The sequence below is a fragment of the Lissotriton vulgaris genome, chromosome 7 (assembly GCF_964263255.1).
Source record: "Lissotriton vulgaris chromosome 7, aLisVul1.2, whole genome shotgun sequence".
Classification (NCBI taxonomy): Eukaryota; Metazoa; Chordata; class Amphibia; order Caudata; family Salamandridae; genus Lissotriton; species Lissotriton vulgaris.
In genome coordinates, this window is record NC_141695.1 from 1,758,136,336 (window position 1) to 1,758,163,813 (window position 27,478).

The following is a 27,478-nucleotide window of genomic DNA, read 5'->3' on the forward strand; positions in this document are numbered from 1 at the left end:
ATGTGCAATAATACTATTTTAACAGTAGCCCAATGTAGGTCTCCTATCCAAGATTAAGCTGGATAGATGTACAATGATACACCCATCCAACCTTACTTACACATTGCTGACAGTCTGCGCTTCTGCTGTGCAGACACTCAAGCTTGTAAACATCCCCTGCAGCCCTATCCTAATCAAATCAAACTAGCAATATGTGCATACTAACCACAAACATGCATAGTCCAAGAGTACTGGTTAACAGACTTATTTTGATGCTTCTATTACAAATAAACGGCTCGGTTTATGCACTATCAACTTATACCAAGTTCATCCTGTTAATCTAAATATGACTAGCCTATTATTAGGCCCATGCATTCAATCGTTAGCTGTAGTAATACTGCTTTGTACCACTGAACTGTATCACTGTATTAATGATGGCACAGTCTGAACCCCCTTCCCTTCTTACTGTAACCTGTCGTTCTGGTGTACATTACTGAACGCAATTGTATTTATTTCTTTTTCCAATATATTTGTGTTCCCTTTGATCTTTGAAAATTCAATAAAAGATTTAAAATTAACTTCCCTGAGGTAAATGGTGCTGGTGACCTGGCGCCAATTTTCATTCATTATCGCTGTTTATATGACCAGGTTAAACAACACATTGCAATACAATGCGATTAGTATTTGAAAATACCTGCATTTCTAAATGAACAATGAAAATAAATCACTATTAAGCATTTATCAGACAGGCCTCATATTTTGAGATGACCAATGTGTCAGGCCTCCTTATGGCGACATTCATTGAAACGGTGGGGGGGGAGGAGGGGGGGGGGGGAGCATAACCCCACGGCTTTTAAGCAATGGGAATCACAAACTTAAAATAATAATAACGTGCATTACTATCAATTTCTGCTGCTTTCTGCTGCTTTGCGAGTGGGAGAGTAGGCGGGGATGTTCTGCTCTTGCAGCAGGGCAGGGGAAGAGTTGTTTGGCCGCTTCTAAGTGTGCAATGCCTGGTCAGCCCTCTTGGGCCACCCAAACCGTTCCCCTTTACTATGCCGGCTGCATTACAGCCTGCAAGGAGAGCAAGCCCAGGCCCCCATTCCCTTGTTGAGTGTCACAACAGGATGCTCAAACCAATCACAACCCTGCATTGCTGCGTTTTGATTGGCCAGGGGAGCCTGGGTGCTCCCCTGGCCAGGAGGGGAACTTCAGGGCAGACCGGGTCAATTTCAGTATATGTGGGAGGCATCCAGTACTATTTTATGAAACAAAGTTGATTTTGCCCACAGTGGGGTTATCAGGTAGCGTCATGGCACCGCGCAGAGTGTGCGCTGTTGAAAACGATAGCCTTGCAGTAGTGCAGATACAACATGGAGCACTTCGAGTGGCAGTGATTGTAGCCCATATCAGATGACAGGGTTATGCCCAGCAAAGACAGAGGGTATCCCATTGTTGTTGCATGAGAATTATGGGGCAGCAAGCGTAGGAAAGGCCACGGACCGACATATGGGAGACAGTGGGGGCGCAACTAGGTCTTAATTTCGGGGGGGCTAACATGGCAGATGAAGGGGCGTGGCTAATGTAAATCAATGGGGGGTAGCTAAAATGGCAGATAATCCGGATCGGTTAATGCTCAGGTCAAGCTGAATTCTGCATTTGAAACTGGACAACAATTAAAGCACACATTTTTGTTAGTTTGATGCATTGCCCCCCAAAACCCATACTCACCCTGAATCTTAAAATTACCCCAGGCACACCAAAACACATACCCACGCTGAACCCTAAAAATAACCCCCTCACACCCTAAAACCCATACCCACCCTGAAATCTATAATAACCCCTGGCACCCCAAAACCCATACCCATCCTATCCCTAAAATTATCCCTCCCCGGCACCCCAAAACCCATACCCACCCCACAACCTAAAATTACCCCCTGGCACCGCAAAACCCAATACCACCCTGAACCCTAAAATCACCCCCCCTGGAGCCTCAAAACCCATACCCGCCCTGAACCTTAAATTACCCCTGGCACCCCAGAAACCATACCCATGCTGAACCATAAATTCCCCCTTGCCCCCCAAAATCCAAACCCACCCTGAACCTTAAAATCACCCCAGGCACCCCAAAACCCATACCCATGCTGAACCATAAGTTCCCATCTGGCACCCCATAACCCATACCCACCATGAACCCTAAAATAGCCCCCTGACATCCCAAACCCACACCTGCCCTAAACCCTAAAATTACCCCTGGCACTATAAAACACATACCCACGCTAAACCCTAAAATTAATCCCATGGCACCTCAAAACCCACACCCACCCTGAACCTTAAAATTGCCCCTGGCACCCCAAACCCCATACCCATGCTGAACCATAAATTCCCCCCCGGCACCCCATAACCCATACCCACCCTGGACCATAAATTCCCCGCTGGCACCCAAGTACCCATACCCACCCTGACCCTAAAATTGCCCCCTGACACCCCAAAACCCACACCTGCCCTGAACCCTAAAATTACCCCTGGCACACCAAAACACATACCCACGCTGAACCCTAAAATGTCCCCTGGCACCCCATACCCACCCTGAACCCTAAAATAGCCCCCTGACATCCCAAAACCCACACCTGCCCTAAACCCTAAAATTACCCCTGGCCACTGTTCCCAATAACGTGCGCGCGTGGGCGCGCGCCCACGTCTGTAGTATGAAGCGCGCAGTGCTGTGTGTGGAGCGCGCACACACACAGCACATCGATCAACAATATTCAGCGCGGCTGCTTTTAAAAGCGGGCGGCGCGATACCGGGTATTTCTTTAATGTGTGCTTTTGTTTAAAGTACTCATGTTATTTGCAGCGCCGTCACAAGCTGCAATTAACATGAACACTTTAAACAGAAGCGAACAATGTGCCCATCACCCTTGAGCTGCGCTCTATTATGAAAAGAAATGCAGCAACTCTACAAACACAGCGTGTGCTTTTCACTTCGTGTTTGTAGAGTTGCTGCATTTCTTTTCTTAACAGAGCTGGGCTGCAGGGTGATTGTGGGGCTTTGTTAAAGATTTCAGGTTAATCACAGCCCCAGACGGGCGCTGTGATTAACTGGCTGAAATCTACTGTCAGTCTTATCGTGAAAAATCAAGGGACGTTTGAGGATACAAGAAGAACGTGGAATAACAATAATAAAATATTTGAACAAGAAGAGTTTGGAACAGTTTCTCACTGGCTGTGCGATTGGTGATGGAGCGCCTTGCCGTTTCAATTGTATTTGCATTATGTTAGCGTGCTTTGAGGTGAGGCATGTGCCCAGTCTGCGCGCGAAAGTAGAAAAGCATGGAAGAAAAAACGAAGCAAGTTTAAATATGGAAAACCCAGAGAAAATTTCGGTGTGCATTCTGCTACCCCCATAACTGCATTCAATGAATTAATTCTTGCCTCGCTTGGAGTTTGCACTCAATTTAAGAACGATTTATTTGGACCACTAGATTACATCATCACGATAAAGCTGCTTTGAATTCATGAAAAGGAAGTACTTAGTCATCGGTGGACAGTCCTTTAGGGTCTGTGGTTGATAAATACACTGGAGAACAAACGTATACACTTTTCGGCCACTTATGTTTTTTTTTTTAATTCATGTATGATGCAGTAAATTCGCAGTTTATTTAGGAGATTGTAAACCATTCATCTTTTGTGTTAGACTGTTAGCCAAATAAAGAGGGCTAGATTGAATTAAGGGATTGTGGGTCACGTAGTTCTCTGGGAAACTTAGTTGCAAGCAATTAGCATATTGTTCATTGGGAGCATAATTGGAAACACGAGTGAGAAGGTAAAAAGTAGGAGTGGAGGGATGTGGGCGTAACTTTAATGGAAGGGAGTTGAAGGTAATGAGGATGGGGAGGTGACAGAGTTACGTAGGGGCAAGGGTTTAAATTCTGAACAAGGGGAGGAGTCAGCTGCTCGAGCATCTGTTTGTGTAAAACAGGCATGAAGATGGAAACCTTTGGTATTGCCAGGATTAAGGATGGAGTTAGAGCAGGTATGAGGATAAGAACGAGTCTAGGGGAACGATTACAGAGTTTAGCAGTTAGTGGTAGTGTTTTGGACACAACTAAAATCCTTGAGTGAGGTAGTGAAGGTATGGTTTTTGTATGGTTATAATGGGATAGGGCACATTTTTGCGGTTGAGGTTTCGCTTGATTATGCGGTTTAGTATGGTAGGTTTAATATCGAGGCTGGTGTAGGGGAGGTTGCTGCATTCAGGGAAGACTCGACATGGGTGATTTATTTATTTCTGGCAAGGGGTGAGAGTTTGAAGTAGGTAAACTGTTGTGTTAAGCATGCAGAAAAAATGAGTGGAAAAGAGTTTCGTCTATCCGCACATGAATGACAAAAAATATCAACAGAATTGATTTAAGGGATGCATTTGTGTATAACATCAGAGTTTGTTGACAAGAGATTAATAGAGGTTGTATTTTCATTTTGATTTAACAGCTACCCCTGACGAAGGGCACTAAAAAACCCGAAATGCATTGGAAAATTATCAAAAAAGAAATGTTGCTGCTTATTATGAATTTCGTAACCCCGCGTGTTGCAATAAAAGGCCCGGATAGGCATAATTGCTTCATTTGAAACAAAAGGGGTCTACTGTCAGTCTTATCGTGAAAAATCAAGGGACGTTTGGTGATACACGAAGAACGTGGAATAACCATAATAAAATATTTGAACAAGAAGAGTTTGGAACAATTTCTCACTGGCTGTGCGATTGGTGATGGAGCGCCTTGCCGTTTCAATTGTATTTGCATTATGTTAGCGTGCTTTGAGGTGAGGCATGTGCCCAGTCTGCGCGCGAAAGTAGAAAAGCATGGAAGAAAAAACGAAACAAGTTTAAATATGGAAAACACAGAGAAAATTTCGGTGTGCATTCTGCTACCCCCATAACTGCACTTCTGAAGCATTGCCATACCACACTTGCTGTCTTCTCTGACATATCTTTTGTCCTTTTTTTTCTTCCACTCCCCAGCTGCTCTCGCCATCTCCTTCTCTTCTTTTTCTTCTTCCTCATATCCATCCCGCTCCACGTTTACTCACTTTCTCCTTCTCCCCATCCCATTCTTGTCTCCATTTCCCTCTCACTGCCTGTTCTTTGCCTTCTCTCTTACTGGTTTTCCATTCTCCTTTCTCCCTCCCAGTTCTCCAAAGCCTCTGGCTACCTTTCTTTCTGTCCCTCTCTTACCAATTTCTCCATTACCCCTTTCCCATTTCTCGTCTTTGCGCCCTGACTTTTTTCTACTTTGTTCCTCTCTCCCCCTTTCTCTGCCACTAAATCTTATTTCTCACGAGTCTCCTCTCCTTTTCCTTCAGGCTATGTTATAATTTTAAAAACACAGACTGTCTGGTGGCCTTTAGGGTCCCGGCTTGGGATACTCTGAGCAAGATAGCGATTAGTATTAAATCTGGCTTGCCTAAAGATCCTGCGCAGGCTAAAGTTTTAAGGGGAAGCACTGAGACTTTGGAGCCATATATCAGACACTTGTTAGAGCTCTCTTTTAGCTCAGTTAGAGTGCCGAAAACATGGAAGGAGGCAGTGGCGCTCCCTTTGAAAAAAAAGCTGAACATCAGTATGGAGCAGTGAAACAACCTGCTCCCCATCTCGCTTTTACCCTACTTCGCCAAGATTGCGGAGAAAGCTGTTAATCAACAACTGACAGCCCATATTGACACTCATAAGCTGCTCCTTCCCACGCAATCTGGCTTCCATGCACTCCACTGGATGAGGGTCAAACAGCGGCACTCATTTTACCTGACTTAAGTGCCTCATTTGATACTGTAGCGCATCATACTTTGCTGCAGTATCTGAATAGGGGTGGAGTGGCTGGTAAGGCGTGGGAATGGCTGGAATCCTTTCTTCATGTTCATAGTTTCCAAGTAGCACAGGGACCATATAGGTCAAAAGCTATAAGCCTGAAGCAAGGGTTCCCTCAATGGTCCAGCCTTAGCCCGACCCTTTTTTTTAATCTTTATGTGGCACCAGTGGCAGAGATTACCGATAAATATGGTGTGCAAGTAGTGTCATATGCAGACAACACTCATCTGGTTGTGGCTTTGGCACAGCCAGCTGAGAGTGCAGCCAGTAATTTCACCTCTTGTTTACAAGAACTGGTTGTCTGGATGGCTAGCAACGGTCTCCGATTGAACTGTGATAAAACCGAGGTGCTGATTGTTGGGAAGGCGCCGTCAGTGTGGACTTCGGTGTGGTGGCCTCAGACGCTTGGCCCTCTACCCTCACCCAGTGAACAAGTCAGGAACCTGGGGGTATGGATTGACTCTAAAACCTCATTTGAGTACCACACTAGACAAGTTGCAGGCACCTGTTTTGGCATCTTGCGGGGCCTCAGGAAGACTTTGGATCAACAGCTAGGAAATCCTTAGTCCATGCCTTGGTCACTTCGAGGCTGGACTATGGTAATGCCCTCTATTTGGGAGCAAATGTGAGGTGCATCCAGAGGCTTCAGCACATACAGAATGCGGCGGCTCATCTGGTGTTGATGCTGCCAAAGAGAGCTCCCTCTAAGAAAGCTCTGGAGACGCTACACTAGCTGCCAGTGAAAGAACGGGTGCAGTTCAAAGCCCTATGTGTGAGTCATCGGATCACACAGGGGAAAGGGCCCTGTTATCTCCAGAACCTGCTAACCCTATACAATCCGACCTGGAAATTGAGATCTAGCGGGATGGGGCAGGTTAAGGTCCCTAAGATCAGAAGAGCGAGAATGGGAGGGCGCTCGTTTTGCTTTCTGACAGCACAACAATGGAACAGATTACCTCTGACGCTTTGGTTGGAAACCTTAGAGCTGGCTTTTCGTAAAGAGCTGTAAATCTACTTATTCCATAGGGGGGTAGGCCAGAGAGGTTTGTCCGGCGGAATGGGATATATGATGGCAAGGGAGGCTGTGCTAGGCTGGTACTACAGCGCGGGGACACACTGGTCCGTGTAACCATGCGCTTTATAAGCTCAGTTTACTTACTTACATCCAACTATCTCTGAATATTACATGGAAGCACATTTAGAATTTGCACCAGTGTGCCTCTGCAGTGTCGGTGACCTGGCCAAAAGGGACATGAAAAAGCTGAAATAAATCCAAAGCTGTTCAAATCAGTGGCCCCGGAAATAAGTTTGGCCCTGGCACTCAAAATCCTTAAGATGTCCCTGTGCATTTGTTAAAGTTTTCATGTTAATCGCAGCACCATCATGAGCTGCAATTAACATGAAAACCTTAACAAATGCTCACAATCACCCCGCATCCCAACCCTATTATGAAAAGAAATGCAGCAACATAGCTGCCAATTTTTCAAATTGCAATGTGGGATGTTTTCATACTTTCACTGTAATTATTAGTGCCATTTGAACAGGGCCCGCTTTAGTGCTGGTGGCGCCTGCTGTGACCGTGTTTGTTGGCGGCCCAATGACCACCTCAGCCATAGAAATTCTCATTACCAACCTTTAACAGTGACCCTCAAGTCTCCAAAACCCCTCTTTCTTTCATATTTATATTGTTTAATAGCGCCACTCATACCAGTGTAAGGTGTTAAGCACTTTACATCACATACACATTACACAGAGACACTGAATCATAGTGTGTAAATCAATGTATAGGAAATGTTACATCAGACAGAGGAATAAAATGTCTTTTCTTAACAGAGCTGGGCTGCTAGGGTTTTAAGCAAACGTTTGTAGTGATATTTGGCGCTGCACACACGCGCGCTGTGTTTCCTGGCGCACATAGCCACGGCTGAAGTGCACAGAGACACTACACTGCCGCACACAGAGGAAAAAAATTAGAGGGAACATTGCCCCTGGCACCCCAAAACCCATACACATGCTGAACCATAAATTCCCCCCGGCACCCCATAACCCATACCCACCCTGAACCATAAATTCCCCCCTGGCACCCCATAACCCATACCCACCCGAACCCTAAAATTGCCCCCTGACACCCCAAAACCCACACCTGCCCTAAACCCTAAAATTACCCCTGGCACACCAAAACACATACCCACGCTGAACCCTAAAATGTCCCCTGGCACCCCAAAACCCATACCTACCCTGAACCCTAAAATTGCCCACCTAGAACCCCAAAACCCATACCCGCTCAGAACCCTAAAATTACCCCCTGGCACCCCAATCCGTAACCCACCCGTAACCCACCCTGAACCATAAAATTACTCACTGGCACCCTAAAACCCACACCCACCCTGAACTCTAAAATTGCCCACTAGCACCCTAAAAAAAAATGAACACTACAAACTTACACTACATTTGCATATTTGGAGGGGACTGTCCTCTTTGACGTTTCTATGTATGTAAGTCAAGAACAACATTCACAGTAACCTAGATATGCAGGCAGTAGGTAATGCTGTGCTGAAAAATGCATTAAAGTTACTGGAACTTACACAAAAAATTGCTGCCTGCTCTTCTGATACTATACTGTGGAGTATGGCTGATCAGCAGCACTGTGTCCTGGCATCCAGCCCCTCCTGAAGGTCTCACTGTGTAGATCAATGTGGGTCAAATGCACAGACAGCAGGGGGAAAGGGATGGCCAGTGCAGGTGAAGCTTTTCCTTTGTAAATTAATTCCTGCTGGCGTCATAGGGTTTGCTGTCTGTGCACTTGTATGGAATACACATCTATACAAGTGCACAGACAGCACACCCTGGGCTAAGATGCCAGCAGAAATTCCTGTACAAAGGAAAAGCATCACCTTAACTGGCCATGCCTTCCCCCTGCTGTGCACATCTTCACACCCCATGCTCACAACCCATCAAGTGCTTTGGTGAAATCAGACAAAAGCTGGTAACAGTTAATCGGAGCGCACAGCACAGTCGAGGTAAATGTATGTCCACAAGTAAGTCAAAGTGGTGCTCAGGAAGAAAGGGGGGGCTGGTTACCACAGCCCTCAAAAGGTTGACCACAAAGTGGTTCTACAAGCAATAATGTGTTCCTCCGAGCACTCAATCAATAGAAAAAAGTCTTATATGTAGTTTTCACTGATCGTTTAATGTCCAATCTTCCATGATTATTCACATCCTAGTTCCACCAATTCATATGACGCAGCCAACACGTGTTTCGTCAAGTCTGTAAGACCAATGACTTCTTCAGGGCTGCAACCCAAATATATACAATCAATTACAATTCTAATATCCAGTAATCTCACTAAACATAGTAGTCTTTCTCATTACAACTGCTGAGAAAATAAAAGGAAAGGGATACACCCTCAAACCAATCAATGTTGATAGATTAACACAAAAACTCCATTGTAGACATTGGAAAGAAGAATTATATTACACCAAATTCGTGTACACGTCTACATTGCATAGTAGAAAAACCAGGTCATTGGTCTTACAGACTTGACGAAACACGTGTTGGCTGCGTCATATGAATTGGTGGAACTAGGATGTGAATAATCTTGGAAGATTGGACATTAAACGATCAGTGAAAACTACATATAAGACTTTTTTCTATTGATTGAGTGCTCGGAGGAACACATTATTGCTTAGGTGAAATCCCTGCCTTCAGGCAAGGATTTCACCTCTGCGCCACTCTAAAGGAAAACAAGAGGTGGGGGCAGGGGGGTTCACTCGCTGAAACTGTTCAGAGGCTCGCTGTCTGGCTCGGGCTGCTGGGCCTCTCAGAAGGCATAATAAAAAATCACATTCTCGGATCGGATGCGCAGCCTTCTTGCACCATTTCAGTGCGTGTAATCTTAGCCCGGGCAAAGGAGGCGACGGGGGGGGCTGAAGCCCGGTGAGCCCAATGGGTGTTGCGCGCCTGGGGTAGCAATTAACAGCGTGAGATACAGCGTTCTGTACACCCTGACCTGAGGGCATGATCAAAGTGTTGTGGGTATTATGAATATTCAAGGAGGTCGATCAGACTGGCAATGATTCTAAATATATAAACATCTCCTACACAGACTGACTTATTGCAGCGACCATAACGAGACCTGTAAAGAATTTACGGGGGTGCATCCGTTTCTCCTACGGGGATGGAGGTATGCCGATGAGTGGCAAATACCCGGTAAATAGATCACATGTGGTATCTTTGATTCCCCACAGATATATGATATCTTTTTAATTTGATGCTTGTCTGGGGTATATGTTGATGTAATGTGGTATACAGTTTCTCTGCAGGTACAATAAACGGATAAACGAGGTGCAGTGAAAACGCTGACCCTAACCCTGATGAAATTGCCACCAAATTTTGTAAGGCAATCAAACATGTTGGTTTTAATTGAGCAGGCACACAGCAAGGAATAAAATATTATAGCCAGTGTTGCCTAGCTCATTTTTAAACTAGGGGATACCGGGTTTCTACGTCAGATCTCAGGACCCCCAATAGGGTCATATTTAGAATACACACCACATTTTTGGGTTTTTCTACTTATTATTTCTTACAGTTGGCAGATGCTAATGATGAGAACCTGAGGACACAGGCGAGTACCAGCCAGTAACCTCCCTTGGTGTTACTCCTGTGAGGTTCTGCCAACTTTCCCTCACCTTTCTCTCCTCTTTGATGTCCTTCGCACATTGATGGGAGGGCAGACTAGCAGACACAGCACCACATATTTTAATTTGAGTAGTGATCTAGGACACTTTGTGAGAATTAGATCCACTGCTGTGACACTCAAAATTGGGTGTCTCCTTTAAGAGACACATGGTGGATCATTGTACGTACATATAGTAGGAGCAGGTCTTTTTTTGAGGTGGAGCCTGGGTACTCACCAATTACAACTCTGCATTGTAGCATTTTGATTGGTTAGTGGGGCCAGCTTCCTGTTCCTCAATGTGCTCGAAGGAGAGCAGGAGCAAAGACGGGGGACCCGGCCGGCGACAAGGTAAGTTTTTTTTTTAATTATTGAAACATTTTTTTTAATTTATCCATGCCTCACCCCCGCGTGATACACTTGCAACCTCCCGCTGCCCACGAGCCATGTCAGCTGTCCCTGCCACCGAGTCATGTGTGTCTGATCCGATGGCAGTTGTAGACGCTGCGTGTTGGCACTGTGAGAACCATGCACGGCATCCTTCTTGAACAATCTAACCAATCCTGGAACTGATCTCATGCTGTTTTCAGCATGAAAGAAACACCAGGATTGGTTGGAGCAGGGTACCCTACTGCTCTGTTTTGGACCAGGTGCTTCTCTGGAATCCTCAAAACTGTTTAAAGCGGCTGGGATTGGTGTGGTCTGAAGTGTGCATGTCAGGCTGTCCATCGCAATCACGTTGACCAATCCAACATGCCCACCCCACACTTTACGCTTTAGTCATCCCCAGTGTCAATCTTTAGGTATGATCCCATCCCCCATCTGGCTCACACTCAAGCTAGAACAGCACTCAGCACAGTACTTAATAATAAAATAGTATTAACCATTTTTTTAATTTACATTTGCTGCCGAACTCGCAGCAGGCTGTTGGGTGCTGCTCGTCCACCCTATGGAAGGAACCGCTACTGAGTCCCTCCCACTTAGCTACCTCACTCCAAGCTCCAATGGTGCAAACTGCTGTGCTCATATTCAATGTGTAGTGTGGAGTAGGGGTTCCAATCACCAACTTCAGCCTCGTTGTTGATATAGAGTCCTTCTCCACTGTCGGTTGTGTGGTGGATGCGGCCAGGTGAAACCAGCAGGGCGCATAGTGTGCCTGGGCTCAGAGATAATATAATTCCAGTTCCAGGGTTTCAAATCCCTCTTAGTGCCTCCCACTTGGTCCGAGGTTGTTTACCTGCCCCTCTTAAACTGATAAGCTGAGCACATAGCTGTCATAAAAAAGTCTTGGTTATCTTTTGACACAAAGCCTTTTCTACAAAAACATTCAGACCTGGCATTGTGTCAAACACTGACAGCTCCTTGAAGCAGGAGTAAAACAGGGCATATGTGCTTATTGCTAAAAACAAACACATTGCATGTGCTCAACAGTACATGGGATGCTTCTGAGTTTAGTTTGCCTGGGTTTGTCTAGGCAAAGACATTTTCATATATAGGGTATGTTTTCAGTACAAATTCTGTGTTACACCGTGGTGCAGGACAGTGTGTTGATCAAGACAGTCTTGTTTGAGCTGTATAGAATATTTGGGTGAGGGAAACAATACGAACAAATAAAGTGTCATGGTATATACGCATTATTATTGCAAATACCTGGCACAATTGATGTACTAGGAGCCCTTTGTTTTCATGAAACTGACACCAGGAGAATCAAGGATGGGTGATACGAAATTAAAAGTATTCCTTAAACAGGCCCTTTTGCTTTTTAGGGAAGACCCTTAATGTAGGGTCACCCAAGCCTGCTTCTCCAGTACTGGTGACCTTGGTGTGATGCTGCTAGTCTGGAAGATTATGTGGGCATACTGGAGGGGCCTGTGTAGTTTCTTCAGAGTCAGGGTTATATAGTCATAACTTCTTAGATCTAGAGATAATATATGCTGCAGAGTGTGTGATGCACTTCAGGGACACAATGTGGTATCAGGGCAATGACAGAGCAAGGAGTGTGAGAGTACTCATGCTTGGCTGTTGTTCACAAATTCGTTTCCAAGAGGGGAGGTTTCACTTACTTCTTCTTGGAGTTATCTAATATTGTATTTGTTTTTTGGCAATGCGTTCTTTGAAGGTGAGTTAACTGTGAATCTTAAGAGATTTTTTTGTTTGGCCTCCAAATTCATCTTGAATCATTGTAACTATTGACAACTGGAGCATTCAGTCAATCAGGATGACTTTTTAGCCAGGTGCTGGACATCCAGTTGTAAATGAGTTGAAGGCTGCTTTTGAGTAGCTGGATTTTGTGAAGAATAATAATGTTTAGCTAGAGTTTGGAATATTCATAAATCTTAATGTAGGAAGAGGGTTTGACAGTGTTGATGAGGAACATGAGTGTATAATGGAATTAAGTTTAATAAAATTCCACTGTATGGGGCTTTGATCCTTCCTCAATAAGTTTCTATTTTTTAATTTTATTTTTCCTGAAAATTAACAAACTAATACATTTCCAACACTGTTTATTTTCATTTATGGAAACTGTGAGAGGTCCTCTGAGATAATTGTACAACTGCACCTTGAGACTTAAGGTGATTTAATTTATGTTCTGAAGAAGAGAGTTTAAAATGTCAATTAGGATAAATGATGATTGTGAAGAGAAGTAGCTACTGTTTGAAACAGAGATACTTTGGAGTTGGAAAAAAGGTTGGTGGAAAATTGTGGCAGGACGTAGTGACTCCTGTATGGAGACAAGCCCCAGAGTAATTCACATTTGCACCCCTTTCTTCTCTACAGAGAATGTTTCTATCCCTGTTATTCGAGCCTTGACTCAGAACCCGGTAGAGAATGGATCAATGGTTCTGGTCTGCAATACATCGGGCACAGGCATCTCCTATCAGTGGTACCAGGACGACAAATTTATTATATCTGGAGGAAGGATTAATATCGCTAATAACAACCAGACTCTAACTCTTTCACCCTGCACCAGGAATGACACTGGAACCAACTTCACTTGCGGGGCATCCAACGCTGTCAGTCATTCCACCAGCAGCCAATACACTCTCACCGTTAGCTGTAAGTGGGACCAAGAAACACCTAACCTGCTTCTTTTTATCAAGTAGAAATTTTGTAGCAACTGCAAATCTTGATATTTTTTTCTGATTAAGTTTTAGACAAAAAAAGATCTAAAGATAGATGTTGTACCATCATTTCAACCGTGTGTACACCTACTTTAACACATCGGGCCAATTAAAAGTGGGCTGGTAGCAGCATCTTGGCAATAGAAGACCTAGACCCTCATTACAAATGGCCTCTTAATTCTGATGAAGCCGCTAACTGCAGTTACTGGCTGTATCGGAATAATGAGTTCTGCAGAAACACCACACATCTCATAACTCATCAAGAGAGTTCGGAAATTAAAGACCTAAAAACCAGACTGGGAATGACTAGTTCCACTGGTAATTCCTAATTTCGTAATACATGCCCATTATCCAGCTCATAATGAGCCAGATGTTCCCCACCACAGAAGTTACTGATACCTGGGCTACATTGTGGAGAATATGTCTCAGTTAATGAGGGTCCTAGTATTATCTTTACTTAGCAGCCATGTCACATCTTTATTGGAGTGTTAGAAGTTTGGGTCTTGGAAGGAGTAATGTTACTCAGGGTGGGAAAATACCACACTGCTTTCTGCATGTTTTTGCTCTTTTGAGGCATGTAATCCAACACTTTTTTGCAGGTGGACATATGTCCAGAAATACCAAGCCACTTGCAATCCCCCTTCCTACTGAAAATAGAAGTTGAACCAGAGCTAATGGCCCACTTGTAATTGGTGACCATAGACTTTTGCAGTAAGTCTATAACTAAGAATGAGAACTCACAGGGTTCCTTTTGAACAAATCATATTGATAACGCATTACAAACAAACAATGCTCAGTATCACAGACTTTTGAGTAAACATCAGTACCATTGAGTTGGTTAACAATAAACATCTGTTATTCAGCGGCAAGATACCCTCGGGTGAATGTTACGTTATGTTACATTACATTACGTTATGTTATGTTATGTTATGTTCGGTTCTGTTACAAACTCTACTTACTGGACAGCACCTCTCCCTTGTATATTCACCTGATGATTGTAAACCACACAGAGCTGAGTTTGCCCTGTACCTCTGCATTTCATATACCTTTTATTCATTGTCTCTGTCCATGTTACTGAATTAATGCTGGTCTTTTGCTCTTTCTCTTTCTAATAAAAGGTTAAATTACTTATTTCAGGGTTCCATATAGAGTGGTCCCTGATTGCATAGTCTTAAATGTCTCTTACAGAGCCCTGAGATCTCCACCTCTCCTAGGTTGATGCAGTTCCAGTTTGATGTCTCTCCTGATAGGGCTGGTAGCTCAGGTCATTGACTATTCTTGTCCACTCCCTCCACTCTTCACACCAACTCCTCATCCAGGCCACTTCATGATACACGTCACACCTGGGAATACGTTACCGGTTGTACAAGCTTTGTGTTGTAGACAAGAAGCAACATCAGCCTGACAGTCTGCTGATAAAAGTGGTTCATGTGAAGACAATCATAGTTTTCTCAGGCTTAAATAATCTATCCATACAGTCAGACTGGATTTCTATGGACTACTTTTGAATACCCATTTATCAGATCCAAACTGTAATGAACACTAGCACCAAGTAGAATATAAGGAGTTTGTTCCATTGCTCTTCTAAAAAGTTCATTTAATGTGTTTGCTTCAGATGGACCTGGCACTCCGGTGATCTCCGGCAGCCCTGAGAAGCCGGTCTATGTGGCGGGCTCAGCTCTAACCCTCTCTTGCACGGCTGCATCTCACCCTCCTGCACTGTACACATGGCTTCTCAACGGGCAATCCTTACTGAGGACAGGACCTGAGCTGGTCATTAACTCTCTAACCCTGACTGACTCTGGGAACTACACCTGTAACACCTCTAACAATGTCACGCACCTTTCTAATCAAGGGACCTGGGGGATCCGCGTCCGGGGTGAGTAACCTCCTGCCTATTCCTTGAAGAGACGGTAGACCCTCTCCCTTCTAGATGTTGTTGGTGGTGGGCTTCCAGTAGTTGCCTTTCAGTTGGTAGATCTCTTTTTTTCAGTGGTCTGCTTCTTAAGAAATGTCTTTCATTTGCTTTTGGAAATAATGGGAAATATTTAAGAACAGTGAATATTTTTAATTTTTACTGTGCGAGTACCATGTTTTGAGAGTTTCGTTTTAAAAGTACTTTTGCTAACCCACTGGCTGTATTGAGATGTTAAAAAGGTTTTTGAAACTAATTTTAAATATACAACACCTTTCATCAAAACATGTGCTATAATATGTGTTAGTACTGCTGCTCATACTAACAAAAAAATGAGCTCAAGAATTGAATATTAATTATAGTTAGAATCAAAGAAAATAAATGTAGCAATTTGTAGCAACAGATGTGTCCTAATCAGTGGTAGTAATGTACTCTTTACCCAATAGGTGTGTCTTAGAGGTAGTAATGTGTCCTGTTCACAACAGTTGTGTCTCACTCAGTGTTAGTAATGTATCCGTAACACAATAGTTGTATCCTACTCAGTGGTAGTGATGTATCAAGTACACAACATTTGTGTCCTCTTCAGTGGTAGTAATGTATTCTTTACACAACTATTGTGTCCTACTCAGTGGTAGTAATTTATCCTTTACACAACAGTGTCATCTTCTTCAATGGTAGTAATGTATCCTGTACACAACTGTTGTGTCCTACTCAGTGGTAGTAATGTATCTTTTACACAACAGTGGTAGTAATGTATACTTTACGTAGCTTTTGCATGTAAATCTAAATTGGCAGAATCTTTATTTTCATCATACCATACATTTTGTATTCTTGCATTCATACACAAATATTTTGTAAATCTATTAATTAAAGATTTCAAAAGCTATTCAGATGTAAGTTTGTGAATGTAATGGATTCCATGTCACATGAATCTCACAGTCCTACTTAGTACATATCTTTAATGCAACTCAGCTAGCAGCAACAAACATATCTTCATGTTAGAAGAGGTGACATCTCTAAGGCCTTCAGACTCCATTATAAAGACTCCATCAAAGGTTCCACCGTCTTTCTTGCTGCGATGTAAACATAAAAGATGAGCAAAGTGAAGATTAAATGATGCTTACAATATTAATGTCTACAATTGTTTTCACACAATATTATAGGATATGGTCAGCTAATATAGGATCACGATTTTGTGGTAAACAATATTTTTGTCAACGACATTGTTTACCACAATATTGTATCATTGATCTGTTGGAAATGAATGCAATTCATATATTCTATTTCTTGATGGATGAGTATCCCAAATGTCCTACCTTTTGTTGTATCTTCCTCCACCTACTCTTCAGTGTAACTTGATTTGCCACTTACCTGTACAGCTGGGGTGACTACATTGCTGGCTTGGAGATCCCAGGGTAAACTAAGGACATATGCCAGGTTATAGGGTTTTCGGAAGCTCTACTTGGACAGCAATAGAACAAAGCATACACTGTCATGTCACTATATTAACACATGTGTTTCCACATCATCTAAGCAACCTTTGGCATTTGTATGGTGTACCTGACCTGCCTGTAACGTCAGGATAACTCGTGGCCGGAAGAGGAAGGGGGGAGAGGGATTTGCAAGCCAGGAATAAAGATGTACATCCAGTAGCTGGTGTCCAAGCCTTATTGAATGCGAAAGACTCGAAATCTGGCAATGAGGGTGGGATGCGGAGACACCTCCCTCTAATTTGCATACTTGGCATATGCTGACAACGCGCTGCAGTGCCTGCTATACCTCAAGATTTTTACCATCGTTGGGAGCGCGAGCGGCGGCTTCTTCTGCAATGAGGAACTGACTGCCAAGACTGCCAGTAGTTTAACTTTGGAGGACATTCTGGAGCTGGGGTGAGCCTCACTTGTTTCAATATCAAGGCTGGTGTGCAGAAGTCGCAATCGGTGGCCATTTTGAAGTCAGGCAGAAGAGGAAAAGCCTGTTGGTGCCTGCCCAAAACACAATTTGAAACCCCTGCAAACACTGCCGCAAGTTACTGGAGTGGAGAGTGAGGCCAGCTGTGCCTCATCATGTCTACACAACAGGACTCCTCACAAAATGCACCATCTGGCCCGGCCGAACTGCCCAGTCCGGAGCGGTACTGATGAGGGTATCCTTCCTGCACCCGCCTGAACCCCTGAAGCTGACCTCCGAAAACAGCACGGGTCCTAAATGACAAAGCTGGATAGAAGACTTTGAAGACTTTATGAAGGGTTCCAAAGTCAGCGATCGCAACCAACAACTCATCGCTTTGCAAAATTTGGTAGGCAAAGATGTCAGACAAATTATTAAAGAATTACCACTGACTAATGCTGTGTCAAACACAGATGTGATAGAAGCGTTAAACAGGAAGTTTCTTCAGAAGAGAAACCTGGACTATGAATGCTACACCTTCAACCTCGCGTCTCAAGAATGAGATGAATTCATGGATGACTTCATCTCTCGCCTCAAGCGCCTGGCCCATTGCTGTGAATTTGACAATTTCAACACTGAAGAGGCGCTGCGGTTACGAATCATTGAGGGGTGCCAGTCTTAATCACTGCGACGCTGTTTGCTGAAGAAGCACTATTCGCTCGATGACATTGAGGAGCTCACATGAATAAATGACCAAGCGGAGGAACATGTGAAAAATATGGAAGCTAGCAAGACGGAGAAACATGAATAAGCCTTGCGAATAGAGTCTCAAACAGACTCAAGACGCCAACTGGATCATCGGAAACCTGACAAATTCACAAACTTGTCCCGCAGCAGAAACAAGATTAGCAACAAGGGGAAACAACTGCTGCAATACTACCCCCACATGGGCCCTGCCTGGCAATCAGACAACAATGCCCTTGATGTGGGAAAGACAACCACTTCGAAACAGCGTGTCAAACACATCGCAAGGAATCCGAGACAACCAAGAGAAGCACAGGATCACACCACCATGTGAGGGCAGTGCAAGTGAGAAGAGACCGCTCAACGAGCTCGTCAAGATCTAGCACCCGGTCACAAGGTTCATATCGATCCCGACAATCTACCTCAAAGGAATCACAACACAGTGAAGAGTATCTATGCTTGGTAGCGGACACCCACCGACTAAAGAAGTACCCACGGTTACACATTCAAATGGGAAATCACGATGCAAAGTTTGTCTAAGACACCGAAGCATCACTCAACTACATATGCAAGATTGAGCACAAAAACATGAACCCGAAGCCTAAGTTGGAACCAGCCACAGTGCATGTCTACACGTGGATGTCCTAAGAACCGCTGCTGTGTTTGAGACAATTTTGTATGTCTCTGACCTACAAAGACAGGACAGTACATGGGCAAATTCATGTGATAGAAGGCCCTGAAGCAGCTGACTGCCTTCTCAGCTTATCAAAGGCAGAATGTCTGGAACTAGTAGAGATTCTATACAAAGTCGATGATTCGCCTGACATCAATAGTAAGTTCCGAAAGCTATTTTCTGGCCAAGGAAAACTAGCTCCTTTCAACGTACGATTGCACATTAACGGACAGGTGGCGCCTGTGGCCCAGCACCATAGGAAAGTACCATTCCACCTTCAACAAGCAGTAGATGACGAGCCCCGAAACCTGCTGAGAGCAGGCATCATAGAAAGGTCAACAGGACCTACTCCGTGGGTGTCGCCAGTAGTAGTTGTGCCCAAAGGAGGACTAGAAAATAAAGTGCACTTGTGTGTGGACATGCAAGCCCCGAACATTGCCATTGAGCAGGAGTGGCATCCAGAACCCCATATCAGTGACGTGATCACTCCCCTCAATGAAGCAACTGTCTTCTCAAAATTGGATCTCAACAAGGGGTACGACCAGCTCGAACTTCACGACAAGTCAAGGTATATCACCGGGTTCCTCTCAGCACCAGCATATTTACCAGTGGTGCACACCTTTCCCTCACAATCACTATGAATATATTTGCAACTATATTTTTCTCTTTACTTTCTTTAACTCTTGGTTTTGATGTGGTAGTGCCAATGATGAGAACCTGAGCCCACTGGTGAGAACCAACCAGTGGACTCCCAGGGTGTTACTCTCGTGAGGTACTCCACATCTTTTCTCACATTTTTTATCAAACTTTTGGTCATTCCTTTCTTCTCTTTTTTAGCTATGTGTTATACTACATAGTAGGATCTATACTAAACAATGCGGTGAGAGTCACCTATTAACCTGCACTATTGAGAGATTAATCTATTGGTATCTGCAATAGTGAGAATATGTTAGATACTCAACTCGGAGTGGTCCACCGCAAGGGCCACTACTACAATAATATATATATACACAAAACCAAGGAGTATCACATATATTTTTCAAAAAAGTCCTTTGTAGACAAAGTTCATATGAAGAAAACTATGCAAAGCAGGCTTTACTTCTTCTCAATTTTTATTTGTTCTTGTTCTGTGATTGTTCAAAGATGTTTCAAAATCAAAAGATGTTGCAAATACAGCCACTTAAAATTGGTGATCACAAGTATTGTTACAGCCTACGCATTTCGTCCCCTCAGGGACATCATCAGGGCTGTAAAAGGTAGAAAAGAAAAACAAAATTTTGTAATTTAAGTCTATAACTGACTATAAAACAGAGAGTACAAATCAAGTTTTCTGATAGTGTCATTTCTCTGTACCATCTCAAACTAAAAGAAGGGATTTGGGTTTGTTATTACCCGTTACTGAACCCTCTGAGACTCTGTAACATGGCTGGAATAATTATTCAGTTAAACAGTTTATGTACATTAGGTCCGCATATTGCTACCTATATGACAATCTAAGCTTGTGCTCTAAGAAAGCCTGCCTATGTAACATTCTAATTAACAACATCACCATTAGTCAGAGAAAAAATGACAGAACTACTACTCACATATGCTTTAAAAAGAATCTAATAAACATTAATACCTGAGACCTTTGCATCATGACAGAAAGTTAAATAATTACATTCCTGTTTATCGAATGGGTGCTCCCTGTTTGGATGCTGTAAACAATAGTGGAAACTCGTATAAATAGATAGTGATGTGAGCTCACCTAGAATGTGCGACGATAGTTAACAAGGAAAATCTTCCTTAAGAATCAGAGTATAGGCGTGGATGCGGTAAAGAGAAGTCTTAAGCACCGGTAGCACGAAATTAGTAGCGTCCAATAATCTAAACAGAAAAAATAATATATATATCAGTTTTATAAATTAAGTAAATGAGTCCAATGGCTAGGTTACATAAGGTGATGGCATCACTAAGCTATCTGGTACAGATATGACTGTATAAAGTCAAAGGACCCAAGGTAAACTGCAAATCATACCATTCAGAATCCATCCAACACTGTGGATTCAGTGACTTTGTCTTGACAATGATCCTAGTAAAGATGTGATTTCAAAATTTTTTAATTCTATAAGAAAAGAAGATGTAAGGCAAGACTTAATTAAAGCTCCCCCTTGTTAAAAAACCAAAAGACATCTGTTTTAACACGCAAGCCAATGCCTCAAGATAGTCTCTAATCTACGCCTACCTTATTCTGTGTAATTCAGCTTCACCCGCATCCTCATCCTGCGGGTGAAGCCGCATCCTCATCCTGTGCTGACTCGGGGACCGGCAGACGAACGGAGGGACTTGTGACGGCCCAAAGCAGGTCAGAACAGTGCGCCCGGGGCCCAGCAGGAGTGGATCAGCCGATCCGGCGGCGCTACCGGCTGGTGGCGGGCCGCACACAATGCCAAGCCCAGGGAGCGCAGTGAGTGGTGAGGGCCCAGTGCTGGTGGTGGGCTCCTGGCCCCGGAACTGTTGCGGCGCCGCGGTGCGGCGTGGGGGACCCTGTGAGGGGAACTGAGGCCCCCCAAATCAGTGCAGCCGGCGGCGAGCGTGGACAGAGGGGGGAGCATCCCCCCGACTGACTGCATGGGTGTGGAGCAGGCCGCACAAACGTGGAGAGCGTGGAGAGCGTGGAGAGCCCGGTCTGGGCCTAGCGCCAAGGATATAGCTGGACGCTGGGGTAGGGACGGCCAGACGGACTACGTGACACCCCGACGGCGGTTTGGGGATTGCGGTAGGCCTGCAGCCATGGCTGACGGGGGCCCCCTGTGGACTGCGGGGCTCTTGCGAAAGATCGGCCGACCCATCACGGCCCTGAAGGTGATTGTGCGTCCCGGGGTGACCGACTTGGGCCCAGGTTTGTGCCATTCGAGACCCGCGCTTGCGGCCTAGCCCCATATGGGCTGCTTGTGCCCGGAGGAGTCGAAGACGTCGAGGCGCCTGCAGAAGTGGTCCCGGGGACGCCTGATGTGCATCGGTGGCCTGGCGACCCGTGGTGACACCTGGAGGTGAGGAACAGGAGGGGGCCCCTCCGGGGATGTGAGGTGGACTGTGGTGGACCCACGAGGCTTGAGTGGGCATGAGCAGGCAGGGAGGGGCCTAGAACTGGCTGTGGCGCCATACGAACACCTGCGGAGCTGCATCCGACGGTGGACACCCCTGAGACGCAGCAGCACATAGAGCCTGGAGGTGACTCGCCCGGGACCTCTGCGCTAACTCGACGGGTGGAGCTGCCTGGGGGCCGGTGGAGACGTACACGAGTGGAGCTTGAGTGCTGGGGTCCACTTCATTCCCCCGGCTTGCTAGTAGGCCCCCCGGGGCCCAGTCATGGCAACGGCCAGGATCAGGTAGGAAAAGGCGGAGAAAGAGGGATCCCCGAAGGTGGCGGTGCAGGCCGCTGTGCCGGCATCTGACAAGTCCCCGTGGAAAGAAGATTTGGAGGCCCCGGCAACTAAGGCTTTCATGATCGAGCTGTTCTCTGCCATCAAGGATGACATTGCGGAACTGCGCTCCCAGCTTGCGTCTGATCTCCGGGAGGTGTGGTGAGATGTTGATGGTGTGGGCGAGCGGGTCGCGACCCTGGAAGAGCATGATCTAGGGACGGCGGAGGACATCCACCATCTCCAGCAAGACGTGATCCGTCTCACAGAGCAAAACTTAGACTTGCAAGCCCACGCTGAGGACCTAGAGAATAGGTACCGTCGCAATAACATTCGGATTAGGGCAGTGTCCTGGAAGGGCGAGGGATCGGATCTGCGAGAGTATGTGGGGTCCCTCTTCCTGCACATTCTTAATGAGGAGGACATAAAGGATATCCGATTGGACCGAGTACATCGAGTTGGTCTCCCTCGGGGACCTAAGGCCCCTCCTCCTGACATATTGGTATGTGTGCACGACTTCCAACTCAAAGAACGGATCCTAAGGAAAGCCATGGACTTTGTCACCCTTCAGTTTCGAGAACATCGTCCTTTGCTCTTCCCGGACCTAGCGGCCTCTACGCTGGTAAAGCGGAGAGAATTCAAACCCGTCACTAACTAACTCAGAGAGCATAATGTCCCCTACTCCTGGGGGCACCCATTCCGGCTTATCTTCAAGTGGAAGGCCAAGGTCATACAGGTCCGGTCCCTAAAAGCGGATTATGACATATTAGGGCTGGAGCGACCTGCCCCCCCTAAGAGGCCGATGGCTCTCCCGGTAGACAACAGCGACGGTCCACCGAATGGTAGAGAGTGGGTAAACCTGCGCCCAAGTCGAAGCCCGACTCGACGCGAGTATGATGGAACGTGACCTCTGTGGCCCAGGTGACGGACGCTTCAGCAGGCACTTGAGGTATGGATCCTTCATCAGGCCCTAACAGGGCCAGTAGCTGGCGCCGGAGGCAACGGTTCACAGGAGGAATCCGACTATATATGCTATGTCCTGGTTCGGCAGGGAGTCCTGTATCAGGAATTGGATGAATGACTGGTTGGTGCCATGTTCCCCTGCCTTTGGGGCCTCTATGACGAACTACCGTATGTTCCCTTATTTTGGACTGTTGGGTCATGGTTTTTGGGGGTTGGGGGAGGGGTTGTTTTTGGGGCTCCGCATCAGTGCTGGGGGGGTTGGGGTAGGATGAGAGGGTTGGGTGCCTCTGAGAGGTCCTCCAATGGTCCCGTTTCAGATGCCCTGTCTAATGCTCCTATCCCTGTTTGGCGGGTATGGGTAAAGATCTGAAAATTGTTAGCTCGAATGTAAGGGTTCTTAATAACCCTGTTAAGCGTGCAGCCATACTATCACTGTTGGAGAGTGCGGATGGGGATGTATGTCTGTTACAGGAGACCCACCTCCTCTCCAAAGATACTAAGAGGATGAGAGACAGGCGTTTCCCAGTGCAACTGTGGTCCTCAGGTCCAGCGAAGAAGTAAGGGGAGGGCTATCTAGTTTAGCGCTAAAGCTCACTGTAAGGTCCTGTCAAAAAAGGGCGCTTTCAGGCGGTCAGGATCCAATGGGGGGCCACGCATCTCACGATAGGCTCCCTGTATGCCCCAAATGAACACCAAGAGCCCTTTTTGAAGATGGCGCTTGCGGAGGCGCTGGCTTCCCCAGATGCATGTGTGTTGGTGGGGGGAGACCTGAATGTGGTAATGGATCCTGTGCTAGATAGATCGGCTGCGCGCTCGCCTCAAGCAGGGGCCATCACACAGGGAGGGAAACAGTGGCTGTAGGAGGGGGGGTTACATGATGTTTGGCATACCCAGCATCCCCTAGAGCGGGACTTCACTTACTATTCAGCATCACATAAAACCTATGCGCGCTTGGACCACTTTCTCGCTGCGACATCGTTAATGCCCCATTTGTCTGCTGCAGAGATTTCCCCGCGCTCTTTGCCTGACCACGCCCTTATCTCTGTACAGACTGCCTGTACCGAGCAATGCCCACCGTTGTCCGGGTGGCGTCTTCGGGACTCCCACCTTAACTTGGAATCAGTGGTCTCCCGCATAAAGGCCACGCTTACTCAATATTTCGTGGAGAATGATCGGGATGGTATGTCGTTGGGGGTCCGTCTGGGAGGCCTTCAAATTGGTGGCTCGGGGGGACCTCATCACGGTATGGGCGTCATTTGCCTGGATTTGCAGGGAGAAGCGGGTAGAGCTGGAGAGGGAGGTGGGGGATCTGGAGGCGATCCATAAGAGGACCGGGCTTCCACGCATCTGAAGGGCGTTGGAAACAAAAAGACGCATGCTTAAGCATCTTGACCAGGACAGAGCAGAATATGCCCTCCTGCGCTTGCGCCACAAGTTTTACCTCAGCGGGGACAAAGGGGGCCGGATGCTCGCACATAGGTTGAGAGCCCGGACACAGCAAAACGCCGTCCAGGCCATTAGGGATGCAGGGGCGGTGGAGCAGACTACCGATTCCCTTATTGCAGACTCCTTACGGCGGTTTTACCACACCTTGTACCGCCAGGAACCTTCGGATTCGGAGCGTGTGGAGGCGTCCCTTGCCTCATGTGGCATCACGCCCCTACAGGCCTCGACAGCAGCGCTGGACACTGAAATACGGATCGAGGAAGTCATCTCCGCGATTGCGCGATTGAAACTAGCCAAATCCCCAGGACCGGATGGTTTCTCGGCCATTTTTTATAAGAAGTTCTGTGTGGAATTAGCGTCCTTTTTAACTCGCCTTTTTAATTTATTCCTGGAGACAGGAGAGGTGACCCCCTCCTTGTCGGAGGCCTCGATCACAGTTCTCTCCAAGGCTGGGAAAGATGCCATGGAGTGTGGATCGTACCGCCCGATCTCACTCCTCAACATTGATGCCAAGCTTTTTGCTAGCATTCTGGCTGCTCGCCTTAGCCCACATATGGACGGCCTCATAGAACCGGATCAGGTTGGGTTTATACCGAAGCAGCAAGGGGGGGGAAACACTAAGAGACTTCTACACCTCATGGACTCTGTCCATCGCGCTTGCACGCAGGCCCTCTTCTTATCAATTGATGTGGAGAGGGCCTTCGACCGCGTCGACTGGGTGTATTTGTTTGCGGTTTTGAAGGCTTTCGGACTGGGAGAGAACTTCTTACGATGGGTGCGCTGCCTGTATGCGGCACCGAAAGCGGCGGTCCGAGTAAACGGCTGCAGGTCTACCCATATTTCCATCACTCGCGGGACGAGACAGGGGTGCCCCATGTCGCGCTGCTTTTCGCGCTCTATATGGAGCCCATTGCCCAGAGAGTGCGGTCCAATGGAGGTATTGAGGGAATTCGGTTTGGCGCAGATACACACAAAATAAGTCTCTGTGCCGATGACGTGATTCTCTTGCTCACGTGCCCCCACACCTCCTTGCGGCACCTGTCAATGGAGTTGCACGACTTTGTTGAGGTTGCAGGTTTCAAAGTCAACTTTTCTAAATCACAGATACTTAATGTGTCCCTGCCACTGATGTGCAAGATCTACAAAAAGACTTTGCCATCCAGTGGGTCCACTCCGATATCCCGTATCTGGGAATTCGCCTAGCCCCCACTATAGCACGGACAGTCTCCCTTAACTACAAGCTTTTAGTGGAACAAACAACTAAATCTCTGGCTGACTGGTCCCGTCTCCAACTCGCCTGGTTTGGCAGGCTGGCTGCAATCAAGATGACGGTCCTGCCGCGGGTTTTATACCTTTTCCAGATGTTGCCTTTGATCCCCCCGCTGGGTACCATACAGAAGTTGCAGGCACTACTTACCAAATTCTTATGGAATCACAAACGTCCAAGGATTGCCTTGTCGGTGCTAATGGCCCCTAGAGCTAACGGTGGGCTGGGCTTTCCCGCATTGCAAGCATATTACCAGGCAACCTGTCTGCGATTTATCCTCGAATGGAATAGGCAATACTCCAGTAAGCACTGACTGTTTATGGATCAGACGGTGGCGGGGTGCAATGTTTGGCGCGAGTTGTGGCTCCCTCGGAAACATAGAGCATGGGGCTTATACTTGTCCCCGGTGACGTCACCGACTATGAAGGCATGGGACCAATTGGCGCTGCATAAAAGCTGGACCACCTTCCCCTCGCTCATGATGCCCATTGTCGATAACCCTGATTTCCCGCCTGGCTGCTCCTCCCAGATCTTTCAGTGCTGGAGGGAGGAAGGATGCAAGAGAGTGGGCCAACTCTTTGACCTTAATGGCTTAATCTCGTTCTCCGCGCTCTGTCGAGACTACTTTTCCCTCTCCGATTCCGATGCCTTTCCTTACTCCCAAGTAGCACATTGGGTTACTCAGTCTCCTAACATTGCTGATAAGTTACGCCCATTGACGGCCCTGGAACGTTGGGTGGTTTGCAAAAAAGATGATTGCAAACTTATCTCTGTCTTATATGCTATGATCACTGCATGCCCTAAAGCTCCACGTACTAAAATGCAGGCTCGCTGGGAGACGGAGCTGGGACGACCTCTGTCACGTAAGGAGTGGGAGAAGGTGTTTTATCGTGCACATCACACCACTGCCAATGTTGCAGGTGCTGAATCGGCCTACAAGGCGGTGGCATACTGGTACCATACACCAGCCCGTATTAAGGCCTTTGTCCCGAAATGCTCGGGTCTGTGTTGCAGGGGCTGTGGTGCGCCGGGCACCTTGACTCACCTACTCTGGCACTCCCCGAAACTAGAGTGCTACTGGAAGGTGGTCCTCGATGATATAGATGACGCATTTCACATTACATTTCCTAGGGCTCAGGAGCACGTGCTGCTAGGGCTCCCGCATGCAACAGCGTTTCCCCTACGCTCTATGAGGGGTAAGCAGATTGCTCTGGCATTGTTAGCAGCGCGCTTAGTCATCCTTACGCAATGGCGAGCTGTTGAGCTTCCTGATCCGAGGGACTGGATTAGGCGGCTGTGGCATTTATTGGCGATGGGAAGGCTTTCTTTGTGCATGGATGGCAGGGGGGAGGATTATGCAGAGCTGTGGTAACCATTCATTCACCTCCTATCTCGCGATCTGCGTGAGGTAACGTGTCCGAAATATCTGCAGATCCTGCGACTTATCCCGGTGGTGCCCCAAGGGGTAGTCCAATAGATTTGAGGGCTCTGGGATGTGCTGGGGGGCGGGTGTGATTTAGTGTGATTTAGTGCGTG

The 27,478-nt window shown here is 46.4% G+C and overlaps 1 protein-coding gene across 2 annotated transcripts in view; it reads left to right on the forward strand.

The window, feature by feature from the left end:
• LOC147706598 (cell adhesion molecule CEACAM6-like) overlaps positions 1-27,478 on the forward strand; it is a 452,704-nt gene that overhangs the window by 329,216 nt on the left and 96,010 nt on the right. Inside the window, exons 4-5 of one of the 2 annotated variants that reach the window (XM_086929103.1) lie at positions 13,297-13,575; positions 15,256-15,519. The exons of the other annotated variant lie outside the window; for it this stretch is intronic. Coding sequence (XP_086785229.1) covers positions 13,297-13,575; positions 15,256-15,519 — 543 coding nt within the window. The remainder of the gene's footprint in view (positions 1-13,296; positions 13,576-15,255; positions 15,520-27,478) is intronic. 2 annotated transcript variants of the gene reach the window in all.